Source organism: Terrapene carolina, unplaced genomic scaffold (genome assembly GCF_002925995.2).
Source record: "Terrapene carolina triunguis isolate 2854851 unplaced genomic scaffold, T_m_triunguis-2.0 Scaffold211, whole genome shotgun sequence".
Lineage (NCBI taxonomy): Eukaryota > Metazoa > Chordata > Testudines > Emydidae > Terrapene > Terrapene triunguis.
Window position 1 is genome coordinate 23134239 of NW_020664562.1, and position 20470 is coordinate 23154708.

General features: G+C 41.7%; 1 protein-coding gene across 1 annotated transcript in view; it reads right to left on the bottom strand.

Annotated features, from left to right (window-relative positions):
• LOC113407398 (putative RNA polymerase II subunit B1 CTD phosphatase RPAP2) overlaps window positions 1–20470 on the bottom strand; it is a 68506-nt gene that overhangs the window by 21572 nt on the left and 26464 nt on the right. The window contains exon 11 of the mRNA XM_026655864.1: window positions 7966–8034. Within this exon, the coding sequence (XP_026511649.1) occupies window positions 7966–8034 (69 nt within the window). The remainder of the gene's footprint in view (window positions 1–7965; window positions 8035–20470) is intronic.

The following is a 20470-nucleotide window of genomic DNA, read 5'->3' on the forward strand; positions in this document are numbered from 1 at the left end:
AGGGTTGTACCAGTACAAGTATTTTGATTTAAGGGAAAAAAAAACAAAACAAACAAACAAACAAAAAACCACACCCCTAACTGAAATAATTATGCAGGTACAATGTGTCTGTGCAGACCAGGCTTTCAGCAACCTTTCTGAATTCTCTCAAGCGTAGCTTTCCACCTGCTTCAGAAACAATGGGACAATTCAACACAGATTTACACCCTGTGAAATCTCACTCAAGTCAGTGGAACTGCACAGGGTATGTCACCAATGAATTCGGACCATTCTTTAGAAAGTTTACTGAGATAAAATTAAAGCTTTGAATGTAAAAGATTGTGATAAAAGAATAAAAGTGTTATTTGTCTAACAGATGGCCTATGTTTCATGATAAAAATGTTTGCATTTAATGTATAAAGATTACCTATTAATAAGGAAGCAGGTATATTTTCAAAGGGACGTTTCCATCACAAATAAAGCTAGTACTTTGTAATTCACTCTGTGATGATATATATTACAATTAGGTTTGCTCAGTGGGTGAACCCAAAGTAATTTCAACGCCAAGACTTTATGTCTAAATCCTGTTGCTAACAACCCTACTGAGCTACTAAATATACTGTATTACGTGCAACATCATCAACATCTTGCTTTTCTTCAGAATCACCCTGATACAGTCAACTTATTTCTTTCTTTACAAAGGTGCAGGAAAGACTTTTGAGTCTTGTAGAAGCAAACTTTTTGATTTATTCCTGGGCTATTACGCATACTAATGTGTGTGTGGTGCAAGGAGAAGGAAAGTAAAACTAAAAAGTAGACACTCTTAATTAAATGAATCAAATATATTTTTAATAATTAAAATTTAAAGTTTCTGAACTATTAACTCCTATATATTTTATAAGTAAGGCTGGATCATTTTTCACCCGTGTGTCCAGGGCTCAACTGTGGCATGAGATTCAAAATGATGTGAAGTGTGTTGACACAACTCTTTCCCCAATGGACGAAAGTCAACATGACAAAACTACCTTCCTTAATGTGTGCTATCCTTAGGAGAGGGCAAGGGCTGGAGTTGGTGTGAAAATCAGAGCTACATTTTATTCATACAAAGGGCAGAAATGAGGTGGTGGGGGAAGCACTATCGCTTCCCAGCTGTATTTGTGGCTTCTGGATTCAAAATAAAAGGGAGTGTGTGTGGGGGAAGGCAGGGAATGAACTAAATAAATGTAAGTTTCCATGAGGTTACTCCCTCCAGAAGCTCCAAAACATGTGTTTATCAATGGAAAAAAATCCCAGTATTTCTATTGACTTGTGTATTTTCCTCCTATCTTATTGGTATTTTGGATTTTTGGGGTAGGCAAGGAGGAGGGCAAAGTAACGGCCAGATTGTGCCTGGCCATTCACAGGGCCAAGGACTAGAAAACATTCCATTTCTTTGCGCACAATGCCCACACCCTTCAAAACTGAGGCTGATGGCACTTCTTACACTACTATACATATATAAACAGAAACACATGGACTCTTCCCACATAACCTCACAGGTGCAAGACACCTGAAAGGGGGCCATCACCCCAGTCTCCTCCTACATAGGGAAGTAGATGTGGCAGGTATGCAAGACAGTGAATGCTCATCCTGTGCAACAAGGGACTCTGGGAAGCATTATATGTTGGTGCTCCCTATTAGTGATGAGGCTAAAGACTGTAATTTAGTTTTAAAGTAGTGGTGAACTTCTTCATATTCGGTAAGATGTGCAGGTGATGACTGCACTAGGCAATTACAAAATTACTGTACTGCATACATTTCCCAAGTAGCTTCTGAATGGTGCTAGGAGGAAGTACAGTATCATACAGTAAATACTAGATTTATACTAATAAGCTGACTAAGCAGAATTGAGTATGCTTAAAAAATAAGTGCGAAATCTTGCTGTTTAGCAGAAAACTTCATTTGCACTTTAACATTCATAGAATCATAGGACTGGAAGGGACCTCGAGAAGTCATCTAGTCCAGTCCCCTGCCCTCATGGCAGGACTAAGTATTATCTAGACCATCCCTGACAGGTGTTTGTCTTACCTGCTCTTAATAACCCTCAATGATGGAGATTCCACAACCTCCCTTGGCAATTTATTCCAGTGCTTAACCACCCTGACAGTTAGGACGTTTTTCCTGATGTCCAACCTAAACCTCCCTTGCAGCAATTTAAGCCCATTGCTTCTTGTCCTATCCTCAGTGGTTAAAAAGAACAATGTTTCTCCCTCCTCCTTGTAACAACCTTTTATGTACACCTCTACCCGATATAATGCGACCCGATATAACACGAATTCTGATATAACGCGGTAAAGCAGTGCTCCGGGGGGGGCGGGGCTGCGCACTCCGGCGGATCAAAGCAAGTTTATAACACGGTAAGATTTTTTGGCTCCCGAGGACAGCGTTATATCGAGGTAGAGGTGTACCTGAAAACTATCATCATGTCTCCTCTCAGTCTTCTCTTTTCCAGACTAAGCAAACCCAAATTTTTCAATCTTCCTTCATAGGTCATGTTTTCTAGACCTTTAATCATTTTTGTTGCTCTTCTCAGGACTTTCTCCAATTTGTCCACATCTTTCCTGAAATGTGGCGCCCAGAACTGGACACAATACTCCAGTTGAGGCCTAATCAGTGTGGGGCAGAGTGGAAGAATTACTTCTCATGTCTTGCTTACAACACTGCTGCTAATACATCCCAGAATGATGTTTGCTTTTTTTTGCAACAGTGTTACACTGTTGACTCATATTTGGCTTGTGGTCCACTATGACCCCGAGATCCCTTTCCACAGTACTACTTCCTAGGCAGTCATTCCCCACTTTGTATGTGTGCAACTGATTGTTCCTTCCTAAGTGGAGTACTTTGCATTTGTCCTTATTGAATTTCATCCTATGTACTTCAAACCATTTCTGAACATTCATGATCTATTAATCAAAAACATGAGAAAAATGGAAGAAAGTATAATCTTGCTTAGTGTAACTTGGGTGAAAGTTGGATTCTTTGCATTTTAAATTATAAAGTGGAATGTGACTCAAAAAATAACTCTGTAAAGATGGCACTGTGGATCCATAACTGTCATGAACTCCAGATCAGTGATACTCAGACCTCAGTGATTCATGAGCCAAATTAGCGATCAACATTACCCAAAAGAGCCACAGAAGCATGAATTCATTGTTTCATTTACTATCTATCTACCTACCATTCTCACAGCAAAATGACTGACCAAGTATTCTACAATTGGTAATAACACAGTAAAAGCATCCTGACTGGTTGGTAACTAAATCACAGAGTGTTTTAATATCATGTGCTGCAAAGATGCATTAAAGAGCCACTTGAGCTCCCAAGCCTAAGTTTGAGTATCACTGCTCCAGACCATATGGGTTAATTTTACAAGTAAAAATGAAGATTTTTCTAACTGCTGGTGCTGCAAACTCATTTTGGGATTAGAAAAATATTCAGCTTGAGTTCTATGTGTAATAAAGAAAGATTTTCCAGCTGAAATTTGGCTCAATACCTATCAATAGAATTGTTAGCCAAAATAGCATCCACCTGACTCGCTCTGAGATGTGTTGTCTCTGTTAGGGTAACAGGAATAAAAGCTTATTTTAGTTATTAAACTAAATAGACATAACTGACTATACAGACATGACAGAAAGGAAGCAGATCTGTGAAGTAAGAGTGACATTTTCACATTGTTACTTTGCAGAGTAAACTCACATCCAATATATTTTTACAATCAGTATAGGTCTATTTAATTCTCACATATCAAGAATGCAACATTTAGCATAAACACATGCAACAGAAATTTCTGAAAAGGCAAATTCCTCTTGAAACAATTTAGAGAGATTTCTTTATGCCTTTTCTTTCGAGCAATAGGTATGCTATAAATATTGTCTGTGAACTAAAAACAATCACTTGTATCCAGATTCTTCAGTCCCTGCATTGTCATCCCTGAGACTAAACCTCTAGAGTACATCTCCACATGACACATTTACCTAAAGTGGCTGCACATGTCTAACGTAGGCTTTTGTTTAGTGATCATGGTCGTTTTGAGTTTGTTTAAATACTGAATCCTAATGCTTACCCACTAATCCCAGGACGTTTTGAAATGCTCTCAAGCTTTTAGAGGTAAAAACTGTTGCATGGACTTTGCAGATGAAACTGACCACAGTTCACTGGAACCAGCCAGTTCAGATAAATAAAATGAAAGCAGACATTTCTTGTGAATATCTTGAAAGCTTTTCCATTAGACCGTATCAGGGGTATACAATCTTCCCTACCTTCCGATTTCCTCTTTCTTTAAATACTGTGTATATATAAATTTATCTGCTTCATTTGATATCAAGCAAAGATCTTTGGGGGAAAGCTATATCTTCCAGTACTTTGTTTTATACTGCATTATATCACAGATATTACTATAATATCAAATGTAAACTCTAAACATTCCTAAAAGGAGTGTCTGCAAACCACCACCACTGAACTTACAAAACTAATTAGCAAGCGAATAAAGCATTTGGTCTGTGCATCATTTTAAAGTTGTTCCCGCTCCATGCCAGGCTTTGGTGCAGTATTCAGTAATATTTGGGTAAGCCTCTTCACTGGATGTCAAAGGGCAGTCTAGGAAAGCACAGTATATAATATGGCAAATGAGAATATATTGAACAGATAGATAGAAATGCCTCAGGTTAGATTTTCATTAAGGGCTCAGATTGGACATTAATTTTTGATATCATGATCATTTGGACTGTGTTAATCTGGATGTTCTCTGGACAGGTAGCTCTACTACCTTAATAGCCTATATTTTATACATAAAGAAAACCTATGTATTACACACACACCTTGCTAAGGAAATGAAGGAAAATTTTGTGCCATGGTAATACAAACTATTAAGCAGTAATCACATCCTGCTAAATTTGAGACATCACTAATGGTAATAGTAACCTTGGCGAGCAGCAAAGCAGGGAGTTCACAGACACAAAAGTATCCAGGGTACTATGAAAATGCACTGGGAAGTTTTCTCAATATCATTCTCCAGCACATAACACCCATATGTGACAAGAAAGTGATGAGTCACGGTATCTGTGCCTAAGAAGAGGGGTGCAAGCGAAGTCTGACACAGTTGCTACCTTTTTAAAAAACAAAACACCTTAGGTCCTCAAATCAGAGAGAGGCTACTTGTTTGTCATGTCTCCTTGAATTGGAAAATGAAACAGGTGGATTATTATGATGTGTAGCCCTTAAATCGCATTGCTCACTCCTTCATTCTAGCCCATGTTCTTTTCACCTCTGATCCCCCAGGTTATTTGTACATTAGGCGCTTCCATCATATCACCTTTCAGCCAAGCTGGGGAGATGTGCAATTAGCTTCTTTTCAAGTTGTTGCTTACGCTACCCCATTGTTTGGCTCTAGGAATAACACAGCCACCACCCATCCCTGGGGCCAGATCATGCCCTGTTGATACTTGCACATGCGGAAGAGGCCCTCCTTATCTCCCTCTGTCAAAGCGGCAAGTGAAAGTGGTTTCAAACATCTTTTGACCCAGACCCCACAGAAAGCTCTTTGTGGGGGTCCATGGTGACCATCAGTCTGCTGTTGACAAGCATCATCCCCCTCTAGACCCCATGGAACCTTCAGGAGAGTTAATCCAGCCTAAAGCTTTTCTGTGGAGCCCCTCCATGCCATGGAATTCCTCTTCAGGAGCAGGAGCAGCCTGAGAAACAGCACTACCAGGGAGCCGGGTTAGGAGCTAAGGAGCAGATGTATAGGACCTCCATCTGGATGTTCCTGGCCTCCACTAAGCCATGGTTCTGAAGGCTGAACTCCCTTTACTTTCCAGAAGTGAATCAATACTCTCTCTCCAGATAGAGGAAGTGGGAGGAAATTCTTCAAGGGAACCCTCAAGTTTTCCTTCCCTCTCTGCACTCCTGTCTCCACAGGAGGAGGTAATTGGGCTATTGTTTAGAAACCAAAGACCATCACTTCTGTAACAAACGTGGTGCCCATTCTGGATTCCACTGAAGCCAATGGAAGTTTTCTTGCTTTCACTGGAATAAGATTAAGAATATTCTCTAGTCTCCACTATTTTATGGCCCAATTCTGAAGCCTTTTTCTCAGGACTGGGCCCTTAGAAAGCAGAAGTAAGACAGCTCCTATTCTGAGCCTGTGGCTTTGTAGAAAAGACTGCCCGCTACTGCATCTTTTGCTTGGCTACATTTTAAAGCAACTGTAAAACTGCAATTAGGTTTGCAAACATTTATAGCTCATTATTAATACTATGTGTAGCAGATGACCAAAGACACACATTTTACTTGTGAACAAAATAGTCATTTCACTGAATGTAAAGAAACTGCCTGAAAAATTCATAAGATCTGTTTCACAAATTACCAATTCAACCATAAGAGTGTATAGTAAAAATGACAAAAGATTTGTTCTTACAGTTGATAAAAAATTTATACCAAGGCATTCAAGTAAAGTTACTTTCTGTGTTCTGATTTAATGAATCATTTGAGCAGTATCTGGCTGGGTGACACAGATGTAGGGCTCGCTGAAGCCTACTCTAATGCCTACTGGTATAGCCTTCCTTGGGACAGTAAAGCCAGAACAATGTGTCAGACTGAAGTAATATCAAAGAAAGTAAGTGCAGTACCGGGGACGCTATGAGGCTGGCCCACAACACTTCTTGACCTGTGAATGTCTGGTAAGTACTTCTCTGTCCTACAGGCTCCAGTGACCCAGGAAGCCCAAAAGAAGAAGCAGCAGTGCGGTAATAAACAGTCTCTGCAATAAGATTTTTGCAATCTTGTAATTCAAGCTGAAAGACATACAAAGATTGCTTGATGGTTTTAACCCTACTGAAAGGCAGAGTCTGACACTGTGTGAAACCACCAGTGATTTCTTAAAAGGTGAACTAATGTTAAATGTTTAATATGAATTTGTGAAAAGAACTGCCTGTTTTAGAACAGTGAAACCTTTACATTTTGCCTTTATTTAACTTTAAACCTGTACACTAATTTGGAGAATAAAAATGGGGAAAGTTACTTGATGTATTGACTATAGTTTGCGTTGTTTATGACTTCAGAATTATGTTGAAAAGAAGTATGTAAAAATCAGGCTTATGATTAAGAAAAAAACTGCTGAAGACCAGATCTCACCTCATGCAAACTAAAATGATGTAGGAGTCTAGACATTTTAAATGGTTTAAGTATGTTTAAATGCAGATTGGGGATGTTTAATTAAATATCCCAGTCCGAATGTGTCTGAATAAGTTATGGTTGCAAAATGAGAATTTTTCTATCTCAAAACACAAGTTTATTCAACAGTGTGTTGAAAAGTAATTTGGGTATATAATTTTTTTAATGTACTGCCTATTTTCAAGTAAAAACAAATGAATTCCTGCTGTAGAGAAAAATGAATTATTTAAGAAAGGCAAGAACACCCTAAAATTACTATGTAATAGAAAGTATCCTTTAGTATTTTCCACTGTGTTTTCTTCCATTCTAAAAGTTTTTCAAAAAAAGTCTATTATTGAATATGTAATATCTATTATAATACACAAAGGCTAAGTTTTATAGGTTACACAACAGATAACTGGATCAAAATATAACAAAGCCTCTGCTGTAAAGTACTATATATCAGAGAGAAAATGAATGTTTTGAAGAGCTGAGTGAAAAGAGAAGTATTGCTTAAAAAATCGCCACAACACTGACCTGAGGTCTGTACGATTTAGTATTTTTTAAGCAAGCTGTAAATTTTCAAATGATTGTTATTGAAAACCTGACAGCTACAAAACTGCTGGCAAAAGAAACACTGTTGAATTTATGTGAATAAACCTGTGTATAGTGCCTAGCATAGTTAATCAGATTTAAAGAAAAACACCCTTATATTTTATATAATTTTTCTAATCCTTAGAATTATGTCACCTCTTGATAAATGTCATATCCATTATTTAGAATAATTGCAGTACTTACGCTGATAACAACACAACAGCAATTAGGGTCCATTCCGGCATTTTGTGAATAATATTTGTATTTGTTAACCTGAAAAATAATAAGGGCAACATCAAAAATTGTATGTTTTAGAACACAAATAAGATCAGAATAGTTGAAACTTATTATTAAGCAAGAATAAGGGGCTGGGTTTTAAGGCCTGATTTTGAGAAATGGTGAGTACCTGCAAGACCCATTGAATTGTGTGCTAGTATATTTATATCCAAGTATCCTTAAAAGAAGATTTTCAAACTCCTTCCTATTTATAGATACCCACAATGAGATCAGATTTTGGTCCCTGTTACAGCAGTGTTAAAGTAGAGTAAGTCTATGGAATTCAGTGGAATTTCTCCAGATTTACACTGGAGTAGCTAATATCAGAATCTGGTTCTGATATTATATTTTTAACAATATTGCACAATATCTAGGTATTTTAAATTTTTGGCCTTCATCACCCTCTTATATCAGCAACTCACAAATAGTAAGAACACCCCTCTTTCTTTTCTACATCTGTTGTAATAGCTTGAAAGGTAGCAGAATTCCTCCTCCCACTCACTCATGGCTCCTATGCATGAGTGGTCTGTGAGGGGGGAGGGGGGGGAAATAAAAAAAGCTCAGTCAAAGAAACAGAATTTGTATTTAGTTCAGAATTCAGTGAGGTCCAAGGTCATTCTTATTTCCAGAGAGAGAGAGTTCAGAAGCCTAGGTCCCATATCAGCAAAAGTTCTGTCTCCAATACTCCATATCTCCCCCTACTGATCAAGTTTCATATTTCACATCTAGAGTAGCTGTCAACAGAGGTCATGGTTGCAAAGGGATATATAGGTTTCCACATAGCTAAGGCCAATCACTTGGTGATCTCTGAATATCAAGACAGAGTCTTTGTATTATACTCTATTCAATGAAGAGAAAGTGCAGAGAGCAGAGCACAGGAATGATAATAGAATCTCATGGTTGGAAGGGACCTCAGGAGGTCATCTAGTCCAACCCCCTGCTCAAAGAAGGACCAATTCCCAACTAAATCATCCCAGCCAGGGCTTTGTCAAGCCTGACCTTAAAAACCTCTAAGGAAGGAGATTCCACCACCTCCCTGGGTAACCCATTCCAGTGCTTCACCACCCTCCTAGTGAAAAAGTTTTTCCTAATATCCAACCTAAACCTCCCACACTGCAACTTGAGACCATTACTCCTTGTTCTGTCATCTGGTACCACTGAGAACAGTCTAGATCCATCCTCTTTGGAACCCCCTTTCAGGTAGTTGAAAGCAGCTATCAAATCCCCCCTCATTCTTCTCTTCTACAGACTAAACAAACCCAGTTCCCTCAGCCTCTCCTCATAAGTCATGTGCTCCAGCCCCCTAATCATTTTTGTTGCCCTCTGCTGGACTCTCTCCAATTTTTCCACATCCTTCTTGTAGTGTGGGGCCCAAAACTGGACACAGTACTCCAGATGAGGCCTCACCAATGTTGAATAGAGGGGAATGATCACATCCCTCAATCTGCTAGCAATGCCCCTACTTATACAGCCCAAAATGCCATTAGCCTTCTTGGCAACAAGGGCACACTGTTGACTCATATCCAGCTTCTTGTCCACTGTAACCCCTAGGTCCTTCTCTGTAGAACTGCTGCCTAGCCATTCGGTCCCTAGTCTGTAACAGTGAATGGGATTCTTCCGTCGTAAGTGCAGGACTCTGCATTTGTCTGTGTTGAACCTCATCAGGTTTCTTTTGGCCCATTCCTCTAATTTGTCTAGGTCCCTCTGTATCCTATCCTTACCCTCCAGCATATCTACCACTCCTCCCAGTTTAGTGTCACTTGCAAACTTACTGAGAGTGCAGTCCACGCCATCCTCCAGATCATTAATGAAGATATTGAACAAAACCGAACCCAGGACTGACCCTTGGGGCACTCTGCTTAAAACTGGCTGCCAACTAGACATTGATCACTACCCGTTGAGTCCGATGATCTAGCCAGCTTTCTATCCACTTTATAGTCCATTTATCCAGCCCATACTTCTTTAACTTGCCGGCAAGAATACTGTGGGAGACCATATCAAAAGCTTTGCTAAAGTCAAATAACACATCCACTGCTTTCCCCTCATCCACAGAGCCAGTTATCTCCTCATAGAAGGCAATTAGGTTAGTCAGGCATGACTTGCCCTTGGTGAATCCATGCTGACTGTTCCTGATCACTTTCCTCTCCTCTAAGTGCTTCAGAATTGATTCCCTGAGGATCTGCTCCATGATTTTTCCAGGGACTGAGGTGAGGCTGACTGGCCTGTAGTTCCCCAGATCCTCCTCCTTCCCTTTTTAAAAGATGGGCACTACATTAGCCTTTTTCCAGTCATCCGGGACTTCCCCCGATTGCCATGAGTTTTCAAAGATAATGACCAATGGCTCTGCAATCACATCAGTCAACTCCTTTAGCACCCTCGGATGCAGTGCATCTGGCCCCAGGGATTTGTGCTTGTCCAGCTTTTCTAAATAGTCCCAAACCACTTCTTTCTCCACAGAGGGCTGGTCACCTCCTCCCCATACTGTGCTGCCCAGTGCAGCAGTCTGGGAGCTGACCTTGTTCGTGAAGACAGAGGCAAAAAAAGCATTGAGTGCATTAGCTTTTTCCACATCCTCTGTCACTAGGTTGCCTACCTCATTCAGTAAGGGGCCCACACTTTCCTTTACTTTCTTCTTGTTGCTAACATACCTGAAGAAACCCTTCTTGTTACTCTTAACATCTCTTGCTAGCTGCTACTCCAAGCGTGATTTGGCCTTCCTGATTTCACTCCTGCATGCCTGAGCAATATTTTTATACTCCTCCCGGGTCATTTGTCAAATCTTCCACTTCTTGTAAGCTTCTTTTTTGTGTTTAAGATCAGCAAGGATTTCATTGTTAAGCCAAGCTGGTCGCCTGCCATATTTACTATTCTTTCTACACATTGGGATGGTTTGTTCCTGCAACCTCAATAAGGATTCTTTGTGTGGCACCAAGACCCATGTTGCTGCACAAATGGGCTACTGGATTTTGCACCAAGTGAAGCTTCATCCCTAGATATAACAGAGCTGCAACAAGTCCAGCCTGGAGGTCACAATGCATGATTTACCATGGCCAGATTTGGTCTGATTGGATCAGGGGGTAGTCTTATGGAAAGCCACAGATGAGAGTGGGTGTGGCTATTTGGGCATCCAAAGCTGTGAACACTCAGAGATATTGTGGAGTTGGTAAATTATTCAAAGTGCTTCTTTTTCCTATCAGCACCCTTCTCTCTTACCTGGGTTCAGTTGAAACAGCTGCTTTTCACTTATGTTCTCATTTCACAAGACACTGGGAAAGCTGGGAGACCTAGCGAAGGGCATCATTTCCATAATGGTGACCTTTCAGCCTGTCTCACCAGCTTACCCAGTGGCTTCATCCAGAAGTTGTCTAAGATGGGGGACATGGCCCTGTGGGGGCATTCTAGGGGCAGAGGGAGAGTTTTCCATCACAACCTTCAGGGTTTTATCTAAAAGGAAAGACTCAAGCCATTTGAGGACATTTCAACAGAAGAAACTGTTCCTGGAAGGTTTTCAAATAAGCTGTAGGGGCCTGAAATGTACATTTGTTGGGAGTCACCTATGGAAAGGCATATTGGCTGAATGCCCAATTGTGGCTTGTGCTGACAGCACTAGTCATATCATTAGTCCCCTTCAAGGGGCCTCCTCTTGCTGGCTACAGACTGAAGCCCTTAACATGGGTGGAAGGAGAAAGAGAGCATATTTTGCCCCCTATCTGCTAACCCAACCCAGAAAACTATTCCTGTGTCCTGTAAACTAACTACCCTTGAGCCAAAATGATGACTTTCTCTGCCTGGTGCCCACACTAGGGTACATATTTTATAAAGTATGGCTCCACTCTGAATAGAGAATCTGAAAAAATGGCACACTTAGGGCTTGCCTATATTGCACGCTAAATTGGTGCCGATGCGATTGATACAGTGGCATCGATTTAGTGGGTCTGGTGAAGACGCGATGAGTTGATGGGAGAGCGCTCTCCTGTCGACTTCAGTACTCCACCTCACCGAGAGGTGGAAGGTAAGTCGGTGGGAAAGCATCTCCTGACGACATAGTGTGGTGTAGACACCGCATTACGTCGATGTAAGCTATGTCGCTCAGGGGGGTGATTGTTTCACACCCGAGTGACGTAACTTACATCTACTTAAGCAGCAGTGTAGACCAGGCCTTAGGTCTATGTTTCTTTCATCTCATTGATTTTCATACCAAATGTGCTCACTTTACAAGAAAAAGTTATTTTTTTCTAAACTGCAAGCCCTACAATCTCAGCTAGGGATCTGCATTACAAGTTCTTTTTTGGGCAAGTCAATGTACACCACCAGTTACACTGGGCAATGCTGACAACTGGTTTTTGAAGTGGTAGCTCAATAAGTTACCCCTACAGACAATTTCATAAAAGTTGTTAGACACCAGTGCCCACAGTTGGACCCTTTTAGGGAACTCATAGAATTTTAATAACTATGGGTAGTATGGCCCCAGCTGCTGAGGTGGGAAAAAATATTGCATGATAGACAGATAATGCATGAGACCATCCCACCAGATTGTCAACTCTGAGGCACAGAGTAGAATGTTTCCTTCCACATGCAGCACATTTATCCGGAAAATGACAAACTCTGCCATGTCTTAGAGTGCCTCAGTGGTCAGCATATATTTCCAGGGAACCAGGAACAAATAGATTTTGGCCTTGCAATATGACACTTTTGTACTACATGAGAGAGAACAGCACAAAGTGGAGGAGTAGAGAGGTGGATCTGGCAGAACAATTTAAGTCAGTTGTTGAATACATCATGAGAATTTTTAGGTCAGGTCCCAAGATACCTTGCACATCAGACCCCAAGGCCCTAGTCACACTACTGGCACAGTTAACACTACACAGGTTTATGTTTACAAAATGTAGATAAAATTCCATAACCATGGCAGTTAACTGTGTTTTGCCCCTGCCAGAGGCCAACCTATCACATGGTTGTCTTTTTGTAATCATGCCAATGTTAGCTATTCTGCCAGTTCTCCTTCCCCCACCAGTTTTGTATGCTAGGACACCCCAGAGTGCATTGTGCCAGACTGTTGCTCCCACTCTGTGTGCATGTCATCTAGACAGTCTATACCCTGCAGAGGTAGTATGGAATAACTGGCCAGGATTTCTCAAAATGTTCCAGTAAAATAGGGTTATCCATGGCTATCTTGTTATTTGCCAAGTCTGTGTAAAATTCCAGAATATTACAGCTAATATAGTGGTTCAAAATAATCACATATAAAACACAATGCCAATTACAATCTGTAAACTCTGCTTAGTCTGGTTCCAATAGAAGAGCAACAGATACTCAAATATGACCAATAAGGAAAACAAGACATCCTCACTGCTTCCCTTTCCTGCTTTATTTCCTCAGCATAGTAATTCATTTCAACTAACCACCTTCTCATTCTTGGCATTACGCGTATCTGTGGTTATTGGTTTGGAAACCTAACACTTTTCTATTAATCTTTAGCAAAAAACACTCTATATATGAACATTTCGTATTTCTTTATCTGCCTGAGCAGGTGGCAGAGCTAGGGAGTTTCTTTTGTAAGTTAAAAACTAAAATAACAATGTTATTTCTCCCCATCCCCAGTGAATCCAGGTGATTCTTCCAAACAAGATAAGTGTGTGACTATAGTTTAAATATCAATTTTATAAGTATCAGCCATGACTACTGAAGCAGTGCATCTCCATCTGTATTATTTCCTTCCTATGCTTTAATAAAATTAACATTGAGTACTAAATGAAATGGCCATGTCATATAATATACCCAGTATTTTTGGTTAAATAACACGGATTGTCTGAAACATACCAACATGTACTGACTACTATATGAAATTGTCTAGCAGTGTCTAGCAACAAAAAGTTAATATGTGCTAAACGGTTACTCTTTTCTGTTTAGAGAATATGAGACAAAACAAGGACTTTAAAGTCTTGACTCAATACCGATGACAGTGATAAAAACGACTAAAAAATGCCTGATGGAATCATCTTGACAGGCAATTCATATGTAACATTCCAGTTAATCTGCTCTGATGAGATACAATGGAAGAGACAGCTCTAAATCACCTGGGAAAATGCTGTCAAATAGCAGAGAAAGCAGCTTTGTTTCAGTGCTCTACAAGGAGCCATTATTGATTAGAGCACAAGAAGGCGTCATTCTTGTACACAAACTAAGAGATGTAGTTATTTGTGTCAATTAACTCTTATTCAATGTTAGTATTGATTGGCAAGGTCTCAACACTAGTCATTGCCATCAATATGCTATTTACAGTAGAGGTAGTCAGAAGACAGATAACCTGCTGGATGCAGTAATATAGATCGGTTGATGCAGTACTGTCACTGGATTGGATGAGTAGTCAAGATTCCACAACCAGTAACCTTTTGGTACAATACCTGTCCTACAGCACTTGTGCAACTGTATTAAAAAAGCCATGTTAGGAAGATCAGACTAAAGCATGTAACCTACAGCTGTGAAGCCTTAAATAATGAGCAGCAAAAGGGCAATCACTTTCAAAAACAAGCTGTGTGTCAACACCTAGGCGTCTGAAGACTAAAGCTTTCAAAAAACAGTCAAGTGCAAGTCCCCACTAAAAATGGTTCACTAATTCTGTGTCTTATCTTTAGCCAAAGCTGATACTGCAAAATAATCTGTGAGGGAGGGGAGAAAAATGTCAGTACAATTATATCTTTTAAACATATGTTGTGGGGAAGAAACCTAGCAGCAATGTTTTAAAAGTAGAAGTTTAAGCCTATGATTTGGGTTTGCAGAGTTCTAATTTTCTGTTAAAAAGTATGACAAAAAGTCCTACAAGTTTTTAAAGAGAGAAACTACAGCAAGTTTGCTTAGGCCAAGTAAAGCTAGATGACTAGGTGCTGAAAGCCAGAGAATGCCCCCAAGATCCCAAAAGATTCCAACTGGTCATTTTGGTGGTTTGGCTGGTGTCAAACCCCACACAGTACTGAAGCAGGTTTGCTTCATACAGCACAGCCTACAATAGAAGGGGAAAAGCAGTATTAAATCCAGCTGCAATATTTCCTCCATCCCTGTAGGTGGAGATATGACCTGCAAAGCTGCATTAGCTGCACGTGAAGGCATATAAATGTGTTCGGCAAACAGAATCAGGGTAGCAAAAGGATGACAGGTGAAGGAAAAAACAACAACCTAGGAATCAAAAATAAAGGGTAAAGAGAAAAAACATAAATCTTGCCTCTTCTCAATCATTGACAGGAGCACAGCCATAAAGAGATGTTACTTACTTGTACAGTAACTTGAGTTCTTTGAGATGTTTTGTCCCTACAGATACTCCACTTCAGATGTCAGTGCGTGCCTATGTGCCTCAGATCAGAGATTTTTGGTAGCAGTGTCCACATGATCCGTGCAGGCATTCTGTAGACTAGCGGACATGCTGGCCGATGCTTCCTACAGCTCCCATTAGCTGGGAATGGCGAACCACGGCCACTGGGAGTTGCGGGGGGCCGTGCCTGCGGATGGTCAACGTCGGCAAAATGTCTCGCGTCCCGCAATCTGCTTACCCTGATGGGCCGCATGTGGCCCGCGGGCTGCAGGTTGCCAACCACTGCTGTACACCCTTGTTCTGATCTGAGGGCATATAAGGCAGGGTGGACCCACCGCTGCTCCAGTTCCTTCTCCACCATGAAATCCAGCCTAATGCTGGGACTCCAAAGAAAAGAAGAAGGGTGGAGCACCCGTAGGGACAAAACATCTTGAAGAACTCAAGTTACTGTATGAGTAAGTAACTTCTCCTTCGTCCCTGAGTAATTGCCCCCTCTGAGCACTCCATTTCAGGTGACTTTTGCAGTGCCCAGGCTACAGGGGCTGATGCTGAGAAGTCCTATTTAGCCCAGATTGGAGAACAGCCATCCCAAAGGCTGTATCAGACTTGGAAACATACACTTTTGTTTTCACTATTTACCGATTTTCTCCAGAAAATCCCTACTTTTTTTAAAAAAAGTCAATATTCGGGTTTTAGCAATTTCCACCAAATTTTGGGTGAGCCAGCTCCCGGCTCCGCCCTTGAAGAGTCCCTGCTGTTGCGAGACGGGAAGGGAGTTGGGTCCCAGCAGCTGAGACCACACAAGTGCTGCAGTGACAGGCTCACAGGGAGCGGAAGTCTGCCCCCCTGAGTACTGTCCCTGGTATTTGGGCCTTTCAATGCAGCCCATCTGCTTCCCCTGCCAGACAGAGTCCCCTCCTGACCTCAGCCCTTCAGCTCCCCCACTGTGAAGAGGAAGGGAGACGGGTTCTGGCAGCTGAGATTGTTTGACCACTCCAGTGACAGGCGACAGGGGGCAGAAAGCTGCACCCTGTGAGTACTGGTGCCCATAGCTGCTGCTGTCTTTTGTTTTCAGGTTTTACCAATTTTCACTTTTTAAAATTTTGGAATAAAAAAATTGATAAATTCCCAGGAAATTTTAAAATAAAACCTGAAAATGTAAGGCCTTAGCTATGGCATAGTGCTGGGAAAAGGTGTGAATGGATGATCAGGTGATAGCTTTACAGATGCCTTTGATGAGAACATTCTTGAGTAAAGCCATAGAGGTAGAGTGTGCTCCAGTGGAGTGGGCAGTCACCCTTGAGGGCGGATGCACTGTAGAGAGTTTGTAGCAGGACAAAATGCATCCAGAGACCAACATGGATAGTCTTTGGGTAGAAATAGGGGTTCCTTTCATTCTGTGTACAAAGGAGACAAAGAGTCTAGGAGAGGCTTTGAAGGGTCTAGTTCTTTCTAGGCAGAACACTAGTGTCCTCATAACATTCAGAGTGTGCAGACTAGCTTCCACTCTGGAATTGTGCAGTTTAGGGTAGAAGATGGATAACTGAATGTCCTGGTTAATGTGGGCGTATGAGGTGGTCTTTTCATAACTTTAATTACTCACATCTGGAGGATGAAGTGAAATTTGAGAGGCATTAAAACACAAACCCCTTTACACTGCTGAATAACCTCTATATGCTGGAAGCAGTTTATTGGAGTATGTTTAGCTATGTAAATTTAAAGCATATTCAAAAATCAACCACAAGAGGGGGAGGTTGCGTGCACTGAATAAGTGACACTGGTACTTTCAGTAAAATTTAGTTAATAGTTAATATACGTTTTTATTTTTTCACAAAAATGTAAAAACTTAAAGATTCTCTGGGAAAAATGCAAATTCCACATTTTTCCGCGGCAAACGGATTTCTAGGATTTCTAGGATCCATGTTCATGACTCTCAAGCAATATATCAAAACAGCTGCTTGGTGAAGGTTGACAGCTAGATGACCACAGAGATGAAGCTAGATGGTCTTTTCTTTTGGAACCAAGATATTTTCTTAGGTGGTGCTGTTGCCTGTGATATGTTTGAAACTGGATGGGGCAGGACCTTTGGGCTGGTCTGCGGTCTGCTGTACCTGCTTTTGCTTGCAGGATAATAGATTCCTAAGTACTGAAGATTTGCTCTGGAGTGGAGGTATTTAGTCATGGTGTCAATGAACAGCTTGGTGGCCTTGAACAGAAGATCCTCCATTGTGCTCTGGACCGTCCTACGATACCAGTGGGCTGTAACCAGGATGAACGGCTGTCATAAGGTTTGGGGTGCAATCCAGACCAGTAAGAGGATGTGTCAACTGTTACCTGTAAGCCAGAGTATCTCACAATGCTTTGGTACTGTAGCTCCCAGCCTGTGATATTCAGTCAGCAACAAGCATGCAGGACAGACCTTGAGTGTTTGGGTGCTATGCAGCCAGCCTGGTTCAGCAGTTCTGACCCTAGCAGCCTGTCTACAGCCCCACAGCTCCACTCTGGCTTCCATCAGCCTTGGTTACAACTAGCAAAGTGATCCCAACACACTCCTAATCCCAAATTTCCCCAAAACCGTGTGCAAGTGAAAACATGCATCTAAAAGTCTAAAACTAGCAAAGTACAGGCTTTGTTCAAGATGGTTTTTCTCACCAATCTGCACCTCTTCCAGAGGGGTTTGCAGAGACTCAACTATTCTTTTCATGAAGTCTTGAAAAGGTTTGAAGTCATCTGCACAGGAGAGGGGGAAAGCGACATTACAGCCCCATCTGGAGAAGAAGAGGATTTATTAGTGGGTGCTGTAGCTTCCCAATCAGCCCTCAGTTCTTGCTCCTCAAAGGGTTCCTCCTGACAAGAGGACAAGTGAAGAGGGTACTGAGAAATAGTGTAGCGCTCTCTCTCCTCGTGGCCCTATTGAGAAGTTGTGCTCTATAGGACTGGTCTCCCCATATGTGGCCCAGGGATTCCAGAAGAGCCCTTGAGATGGGCATAGGGGAAGGGTGGTGGACCCTAAGCGTGGTCATACCAAGAGGGCTGTTGATGGGCTTGCATGTGCCTGGGTCCTGATGAAATTCTTTCAGAATAGACTTCTGGAGAGGGAGATCTGAACGAGCAGGTGGTGAAACCCTGAGATTTCTGGAGTCAGAAGAGGAGTCTTCCCCTCTACTGAAGGTGGGAGCTGATCTCATTGGTACCAAAGAGTGCTCTGGAGGAGTGGTTTTCTTCGGTACCATTAGTAGGGGAACCTGGGCTCCTCAGAGACTAGGAGATTTCAGGAACAGGAATCTGCTTGGTACAGGGGAGGCAGGACACTGGAGAGCCGAGTCCGCTGTACCTGAAGCCACTAGTACCGAAGATGGCAAAGGGTTGTGGTCAGAATGCCCTTGGTGATTGTGCCCTGCTGGAGGGGCAGGGACTGGGACAGCTGGTGCCAGTACTGATCTCTTCGAGGTGGCAGAGTTCTTTTGCGTGGCTGGTTCTGAACCAGGTACTTCCATCGGTACCAGGTAGAGCTGTGTATCAAGAAACTTTTCAGTGTAAGTAGCACTAGAAGTCTTTTTAGTTGGTGCAGGAAGCGCAGTACAGGAGGGTCTAGAAGCCTTGACTGTACCTGAGATGGGACATGAGATCTCATTGTCGATTTCTGAGGCAAAGTACCCCCTTTTATCAATGCCTCTCTATCAATGGACCTAGGTCTCTTCTTTTTTAAGCCCTTTGAGCTAGTCTCTGGAGCTGGCCATGATTCTTACTCAATAGAGACAGAGCCGTAGAAGTTGAAGGACAGCGTTGGTTGGCTGACCCTGACACACTGAGTTAGGGCTGTGGTGGGCCCTGAGTTGGAGGAAGGTTGCACAGAACCCACCATGGGAAGCAGCTTAAGTCTAGCCTCCCTCAGCTTCCTGGGTCGGCTTTCAAATCTGATGAAGATCTTGCACGTTGACATGATGTGTGTCGCCCCCAGACAGTGGGGATAGCTGGAATGACTGTTGCTGAGGGGAAAAAGACCTTCTACATGTCTGACAGGTTTTAGAACCCTGACTGTGAAAAAGATGGCGGGGGGAATGAAAAGACCACACAAAAAGTGTGCAAGGTAAGTAAAAAGTAAAATAAAAATACAAATTTAAGGATAAGCTGAAGTAACTGGAGCAACAGCAGGTCCAGCCTGCCTTATACGCCCTCGGATTGGAGCATAACAATGTACAGCACAAAGGCATGGACCACGCAGACACTCCTACCAAAAGTTTCTGATCAGAGGCACACATGTATATGCACACCAGAAGCGGAGTACCCACAGAAAATTACTCAAAGAAGAAAAAGCTAATTTTGACATGGGAAGTTGCAGGAGCAATAAAGCCCAAACTTTAGGTAACAATTGGGTTAAACAAAAACTCTGGGAAAGACAAATGCGTGCAGGTCATATTTCTTTTAGTATCAAAATGCCAATCACCTATAGTTTTACTTTGGTACATTTTCTCATTAAATTAATGTCAGCTCCTGCGTGAGTGATCCATCATTGATCAGTTTCCCTTCTGGCAAGAATAGTGTGATGGCCTGATCCTTGCCTCTAACAGGAATATGACACAACAAGTGGGAGACAAGATTCAAGCACACCCACAGTGCTTTTGGGCCAAAACTTGGCTCTGAGACCCAACAATCTAGAATTTTCAGAAAAGAAGCTCTTTTAGCAATGTAAGGGCTCGCTTACCCCAGGGATAGAACATACTGCCTCCCATGCTCCGAGAGGCAGGTGGTCACCTTGAAAGGAAACTTACAGATGAAGTGCCGAGAAACATAGGAATTGCCATACTAAATCAGATCTAGTATACTATCTCAGAATGTGGCCAGCACCAGATGTTTCAGATGAAGGTGCAAGAAAAGTGCAATAGACAGTCATTGAATAACATGCCCTAGGAAAAGTTTCTTCCTAACTCCCATTAAGGACTGGTTCATGCACTGAAGTGCATAAGTAATTATATCCAAACTCCTGGTTTTTTGTCCATACTATAACAACTCTGGATATTCTTGTTATCTGTATAAAGTGTCGAATCATTTTTTTAAAATCCTGCTAAGCTCTTGTCTTCTGTGGCATCTTGGGACAAGGAGTTCTATGGGCTGATTGTGCATTGG